Source organism: Paroedura picta, chromosome 1, assembly GCF_049243985.1.
Source record: "Paroedura picta isolate Pp20150507F chromosome 1, Ppicta_v3.0, whole genome shotgun sequence".
In the NCBI taxonomy this organism is placed as follows: domain Eukaryota; kingdom Metazoa; phylum Chordata; class Lepidosauria; order Squamata; family Gekkonidae; genus Paroedura; species Paroedura picta.
The window spans coordinates 23,036,766-23,044,550 of NC_135369.1; the positions used below are offsets into that span (position 1 = coordinate 23,036,766).

General features: G+C 48.7%; 1 protein-coding gene across 1 annotated transcript; it reads left to right on the forward strand.

The window, feature by feature from the left end:
* The first annotated feature begins 1,906 nt into the window (after positions 1-1,906).
* On the forward strand, positions 1,907-7,479 carry GPHA2 (glycoprotein hormone subunit alpha 2). The gene is made up of 4 exons (XM_077328465.1): positions 1,907-1,931; positions 3,624-3,728; positions 5,338-5,522; positions 6,032-7,479. The coding sequence occupies exons 1-4, from the start codon at positions 1,907-1,909 to the stop codon at positions 6,131-6,133; spliced, it is 417 nt and encodes a 138-aa protein (XP_077184580.1). The 3' UTR covers positions 6,134-7,479.
* Positions 7,480-7,785: the final 306 nt, after the last annotated feature.

Below are 7,785 nucleotides of genomic sequence, written 5' to 3' on the forward strand. Positions count from 1 at the left end.
CCCCTCCCTAAAACAAGTATTTTCTCTTTGTGTTGTAACAAAACATGCATCTTTTAAAGTTCAACTTTTCCTCTGTGGAGGTGAAGAAAAAAGAAATATTGGGCAGGGAAGTTTAAAGGAAGAGAAGAAAGGGGTGGAGGGAGAAGAACAACTGGGCCTCTTTGAATTTGTGTTGATCAGAAAAAAATAATTCAAGGGTTCCTTGAAGCAGCTGACTTTGTTTTATGGAGGTCACTGTGTAAGTTCCCCTTTGTCGGATAGGGAAAGTGGATCCTAATCCAGCAGGTGTGGGTTTTTAAAAAAGTTTGGGATATAGCTGCCTCCCCAAAACATGGCAGCTGCAAGCACCATGATGGAATTACTCCTGGGCAGTGAGTATGTATACTGCTACTAAGCAATAATTTCTCTCCATGGGGAATGCTGGTTGATGACCTCATCACTCCAGGTCTGAAAAAAATAAGTACAAATAAATTCCTAGATAGCTCAGAGCTGGAAACAACATGGTTTAAAAGAGTTATTCTCATGGTAAAAAAAATTAGCAGAGCTGCTCCACTCACAAAAGTGTGAATTGGACAGCCACCATATCTGTCACTGGTCCAATCCGTGGGGACAAAATGAATTTAGACACCTTCATGTGTGTAAAGCAGAGCTGGAGGGTGCTGAAGCTGAGCTTGGCTGAGGCCCTAGAACCTGGGGGTCAGGACCCCTTTGGGGGTCAAACGACCCTTTCACAAGGGTCGCAGCAGGGCAAGCAGCTTGGCTGGGTTGGTGCCATCTACACCAGTGGTCCCCAACCTTTCTGAGGCTCTCCAGATATCCATGGACTACAATGACCATGAGCCCCTGCTGAGGCAAGGGCTCATGGTCATTGTAGTCATGAACACCTGGAGAGCCACAGTTTGGCCACCCCAGCCTTAGAGTGTGCAGATGCTTCTTCTTGTGCAAAGATCATTTCTTCACGTGGCGAATGTTTAGAACGAACAGCCTGCACCCGCAGCCACCCTATGAACCCAGCCTCTGACCTGTACACACCTGAAGCTACCTTATACTGAATCAGACTTTTGATCTCTCCAGTGTCGTCTATTCAGATGCTCAAGGGCCCTCCAGGACCCACACCATCCCCCACCTGGTCCTTTAAACTAGCGATCCCTAACCTGTGGGCCGCGGACCACATGTGGTATGTCAACTAATTGGAGGTGGGTCTGTCAACTAATTGGAGGTGGGCCCCGAAGGACGCCTTCTCCCCCCCCCTGCCCTTTACTTCATCCCCTCCGGCCCTTTACAACACACTTTGGGTGTCATTGTCTCCCATCACTCCCAGATGGGACTATCTCGTTGCAGAGAAACAAGCTCAGGGTTCCCATTGATTTGTCATTGTCATGAGTTAAAATTTCCATGAAAATAAAATGTTCCTCATGTTAATTGTTGTGGCATGTCTGTATCTTATTTTGAAGGGATGTTTAAACATTACCATAGCGATCAGAGAGCATTAGGGCAGTGGTTGAGAGTAGAGGAGTAAACTACCCCCCCACCGGGCCTCAGTTAAAGGCGTTGAGTGGTCCCCAGTAATAAAAAGGTTGGGGACCACTGCTTTAAACTGGAGATGCCTGCAATTGATCCAAAGCTGAGCCTTTTCCATGGAGCCGCAGCCCCTCCCCATGGAATTGCTAGTCTGACGTTTCCAAGTCTAAACGGCTTCCAGAAGCTGGCCTTTGCAGGCTTCTTTCTGCCTTTAGAGACAGACAAACTTTCTCCTGGAAGTGGGTGGGGAGATGGGGAGGGTAAAAGCAGTGGTGGGCTGGGCTCAGGTGAGAGGAGAGGCAGCCACCTGGACTAGAAATACCCCTGTGAGTACAGCACAGGCCAGTCCTAGCAATTGGCTGGAACCTCTCTTGCCTAGAGACCCATGAAAGCTCCCAGGAGAAGAGCCGGTGAGTGCCCAGGGGGCAGAAGTCAGGGGAAATGGGCTGTTAGAAGTAGGGGACTGAGACACCGGGTTGGTTAGGATGTGGGTGGTCCTTGCTAAAGGGGACCCACAGCCACCAAGTAAGAAGGTTGAGTCATGCTGAGCAGGAACATTGGTTGGGAGGATCAAATCAAGGTGTTTTTTTTAAGCTGTCAAAGACTCAGCACTCTCTGAAAAGTGAGGCACGAATAGAAATGATGAGTGTCAGATCTGTGGGAAGAGGGAAGGACAAAGCTGTCTATCAGCCTTCAAAAAGCAGAGGGGAAACTGGTAGAGAGAAGACAGCACAAGAAGAAAGAGAAAAAAACTGTGTGTGTGCATGAGAGAGAAAGAGAGAGAGAAAGAAATGGATGTTGAAGTGCTTAGGGTGCTGGGTTCAAATCCCTAAGCTAGGAAGCTACCTGGGTGACCTTGGGCTAGCTGCATTCTCAACATAGCCTACTTACAGGGTTGTTGTGAAGATTAAACAGAATACAGGAAAGCCACGTGTAATGTATGGAACTACCTGGGGGAAGGCCAGGATAGACAGCCTTTTTGGCTGTAACAGTGGAGACTTGCCCTTTGCCACTTACCAGCCTCCAAATCCTTAAGGAGATGCAAAATCCAAACAACACAATACTTAAAAAAATAATCTACAACTGGGTTTGAAGCCTGTGGGTTAAAAAATCAAATTAATTCGACTGCCACGCAAGGGTGACTTGCAAATCCCTGTCCTGGAGCCCGGCCACACTTGATCCGCAGAGCTCTCATCTTAGCTTCTCAGAGTAGGCACAAGCCCTACCTTTCCAAGAGGCATCAGCAGCTGCTGCCAGAAGAGGGCAAGGCCCTCCCCAGGCAGTCCAGTTGGGTCACGTGTGGAGGGGATGCAGGGGATGCCTTTCTCTGTGGCCACCCAAAAAGTGCCACTCTACAAACCTATATTACTTGACCAGTGCTGTGTTTGTGGCAGCTGCCAAACTTGATGCCTCCTTTGCTCACAAGGCTGGGTGGTAGTTTTGCCATTGGGGAGATCTAAGTGTATCATTGATGAGACGTGAGTTTCCTAAACAGCACTCTCCCACCCCAAGACTGCTTCCAGCTGGGAAAGTGGGGCACAGGGGAGGCTGAAGCCCTGTCTGTGTGATCCTAACTGGGCATGACACATAGAGAAATGGAAGAGAACATTCCACTCCCCTCAGATTGTATTCAGCTGTCTGAAATGGAGTGGGGGGCCCAGGCCCAGGCCCAGGCCTGGCACTCTGTAATGTGTCTTAGTACCTCCAGATGTTTGCATCTGTTCCAGAGGGAGAGCCCCGCTCACCCGAGCACAGCTAAAACAAGAGCATTCTGGTGGTGTTGGTTTTTCAGTCTTCCTTTCCTTGCACTTGCACATTTGTGTCTGTGCCAGCTGACAGCACGGCCTCCCGTCCCTGAAATCTGCCACCATAAACTTCCTCAGAGGCAACTGCAGAAGCAGGTTTGGCTCCATGAAAGCTTATGCCAGAAGAAACTCTAAGGAGGCCCAAGATTCCTATTTATTTTGGCTGTGGCAGAGTTCCTATGGCTCCCACTGTAAGCAAATCAAATTGTCCATCTTTGGGGTTCTGCACAGTTGGGCCAGGCCGTGTATTGTGTCCACACGCAGAGGCTGCACCACATGTTTGAAAATGTTTTTCAGAGAACCTTGAGGTGATGCCATCCATCTATTCTGCCATCCTGTATGTTCTGCTGGCCATAGGATGCTGGAGAGAGGAAGCTGCAGGACTGGGCTGTCACTTGCACTGTAAGCACCAAGGTCTGGGGGAGGGCGGGAGAGATCCCCTCGGGATCTAATTGGCTAGCAGGGACCAACCATTGTGGGAGACCAAACATGGGTGTCCTAGAGAGCACACTAAATATATTCTAGGTCCTTAATCCATACATGCATTCTTTCTCCATATATGGTGGGCAGGTAGTTGGGAATTTCCTTTCCTTTTCTCCACAACAGACACCTTGTGAGGCTGGTGGGGTTGGGAGAACTGTGACTGGCCCAAGGTCATCCAGCTGGCTTTATGTGGAGGAGGAGTGGGGAATCATATCCGATTCTTCAGATTCGAATCTGCTGCTCTTAACCACTGCCCCATGCTGGAATTCAGAGAATCTGATCCACAGAACTTTTCAACATTATAAAGCGATAAGAATATTCAGTTGCTGGTCTCTCTAGCATCAGATCCCATTGAGAGCTATGAAAGGTCATGGTAGTCTTTATATTCAACCATGTTGGCGAATGCGTTCAAGGTTTTGCCACACTAAAACTGCGTAACTCAAGTTCATCGCTGTGGGGGCATCGATATCCCCCAAATCTCTTTGAGGTTCCATCCAGTCTTATAAACCATCCTTCTAGACAGAGGATCCCTCTGAGTGTCGAAGCCATTCCAAACACAATTGAAACAGACCTGTGTGTATTAAGGAGACCTGTGAAAAACAGAAGGTGGTTTTCTGGATAGCTGAGCAACACCAATCAAGACAGCAGCTGGCCGCAGGCAGCATGCAAGACTGCCCTACTGCTCTGGCACTGTGCCCAGACCACTCAGGAAGAGGACAATCTGCACAAGAGGAAATGATTCCAAAGCTTGCTGTTGATCAATTCTAGATCAGCCGCCAAACAATGCCCCCTCCCCCTTCCAAGGCTATATTTGGAAAATATTTGTTCCTGATGTTATTTAAAAAATCTCTTTGTAATGTTAGCAATGTTAAGAAGATAGGCCAGTCTCTATTCACTCCTCTCCTTTAAGAAGAAAAATCAGAGATTTCTGCTTTTGGCATGCCTGCTGAGCACATAGACCCATGCACCTGGTTGTCACATGAGTCCGATACAGCGCAAGTGAGTTGGCTGGTGAACGATACAAGTGCTCTTGCAGAATAACTGCATGTGATTTGAAATGAGTGGATGGGTGGATGACTCCACTTTTCTTTATACAGCTGCTCGGTCTACCTTCTCATGAATCAGTCCTCATAGACAGCCGGACCACCAGGATCTGGGAGGACCAGGTTCAAACCAGGTTCCTGCGTTGAGCAGGGGGTTGGACTAGATGGCCTGTATGGCCCCTTCCAACTCTATGATTCTATGAAATCCCCATGAACATGGAAGCTTGCTGGGTAACTTTGGGTGTCACATGTTCGCAGCCTAACTTCCCTCACACGGTTGCTGTGAGGGTCAAATGGAGGGGAGGCAAACCACGTAAGCTGCTTTGGGTAGAAAAGTGGGATATATATATATATATTAAATAAACGAGCAAAAGGCACGGGGGCTGTATTTTCATCTTTGGGGCCAGGATTCTTGCCTGATACAGGTCCAACTCCACGGCAGCTTGCTGCTGCTCTCATAGACCTCTTCCCTTCTTCCACACCAGCTTTCAATGTGACCATTAAGAGTGACCACCGAGGCAGCTGCCAGGGCACCCACGTGGTCCAGGCCTGTGTGGGCTACTGCGAGTCAAGCGCCTTCCCCTCCAAATACTCCGTCCTCCTGGCCAGCAACTTCAAGCACAACATCACATCAGTATCCCAGTGCTGTACCATCACCAAGATGCAAAAGGTGAGAGGCAAGATGCAGTTAGAGTGGCCGTCCTCTAGGGAGACCTAGAGATCTCCCATAATTCAGTTCTCCTGGAGAAAATGGCTGCTTTGGAGAGTGGACATTTTGGCAGGATAACCTGCTGAGAATCCTTCCCTCCCAAATCTCCTGGGATTTCCCAACCCGTAACTGGCAGTCCTATGCACGGTTCTCAGAGTCCCTTAAAGGGCCCAAGATCTAAGTCCACCCCCTCAGCTGTGAAGCTCATTGGACATGGGCCTGCCAGCACTGGATGGGGGAATAGCTGGAGATTAATAATGGTGGAGCCTGCAAATTAGGGTTTCCAGTCTCCAAGTGGGACTGCGGTTTTACAGCTCATCTCCAGGCAACAGAGGTCAGTTCCCCTGGAGAAAATGGCTGCTTTGGAGGTTGGATTCAGGAGAAAGGGTAGGGAGGGAGGGAGGCTCCCCAAAAGAGGGGCCGATTGGCATGTTTTGATCTCTGCTCTCCCCTCCCTTTTCCCCCTGCAGATTAAGGTGCGACTGCATTGCGGAGCCAGCAGGCGTGAGTCTATGGAGCTCTTCACAGCGAAGACTTGTCAGTGTGACGTATGTCGCCTCTCCAGATACTAGGAAGGGGAGCAAGAAACAGTGATTGCTGCCTCTTTCCCCACCAGGAAACTTTTCTACAGCAGGGTGGGGCCAGCTGCTGAATCCAGGTCCCTTCAAATAAGCTCACTGCCATTCAAAGGCATTTGATTTCTCCCTTCTCCTAAACTGCTTCATCTTCTCTTTACTCAAAAACTAAGCTTGCTGGGAAAGAACCCATCGGTCAAATCCACCAGACAGAAACACCGTGTGCATATGTATAATTTCAGATGGAGGGGAGGGGAGGCAGCTTCAGCATACACACCATTAATTATCCATGAAGAGGCAAAGTGCAAGAACTGCTTAGAGACTAGGCATAGGGAAGAGTTTTAAACTGGTCAAGAATGTCATTCTGGTTAACTTTAGAGCCCAAAACACGTTTCAGAGGAACTGGATTCTGAAGTGGTTTGTTATTGGACATGTAGTAGCACAGTAAGCTTCTTAAAAGTTCTTCCCCATGAACGTACGAAGTAGGCCAGGCTTTCAAGGACTGAGGCTCTGAAGAGCTGTGACCCATTTTACTCGCATGCATGCAGCATTCTGGAAAAGCAGTCCAGAGAAACACACTACAAACCTACGTGGTACCTAGAATCATACAGGCCATCAAATCCAGTCCCATGCTCAATGCAGGATCAGCCCACAGCATCCCTGAGAAGGGTTCATCCAGCTCCTGCTTGAAGACCACCAGTGGAGCGCACCAACTCCCTAGAGCCAGTTTGGTGTAGTGATTAGGAGTGTGGGCTTCTAATCTGGCGAGCTGGGTTTGAATCTGTGCTCCCCCACGTGCAACCAGCTGGGTGACCTTGGGCTGTTCTGACCGAGCAGGAATATCAGGGCTCTCTCAGCCTCACCCACCTTACAGGGTGTATGTTGGGGGGAGAGGAAACGTAACTGTAAGCCTCTTTGAGCCTCCTTCGGGTAGATAAAAGCAGCACATAAGAACCAACTCTTCTTCTTCTAGTTAATTCCACTGCTGAATACCCTTACTGTAAATTTCTCTTCCTAATATTCAGCTGGTACCTTGCCCCCCCCTTTTAAACCCATTATTGCAAGTCTTATCTGCTGCCACCAAGAGGAAGAGCTCCCTACCCTCCTCCAAGTGACAGCCTTTCAACTACTTCAAGAGATGCATGATGTCTCTCCCCACTCCTTCTCCAGATGAAACAATCCCAAGTACCACTGAAACGAGGCCTTGAGAAATACATAGAACTCCATGTGCAGCCAGACTAACGCAGTGTACAGGACTATGATGCCTAGCAATTTAGCTGTTATGCCTCTCGGTTTGGGGCTCATTTTGCTTGTTCACAGATGTATTCCTACAGCTGTTTCCATAAAATATTTTGTTTTCCCTTGCAACTAAAAGATGCTCTTCTCCAGTAATAGCCCTGTTGGGGCAGCTGCCTCAAGAAAGGGGGGGGGGACCAAGTGGACCCCCAGGGCACAAATAAAGGCTAGGAAAGCCAGTGATTAATGGCCAAGAACTCCCACAAAAGGGCTTTCTAGCAAACCAAACAGTGTTTTCTGCATATGTTATGCATGCAGCGTTTGTCACTTGGGCTGAGAGTCATTTTGGTGCAGCATTTAAGAATGACAGCCTCTAATCTGGAGAATGGGGTTTGATTCCCCACTCCTCCACA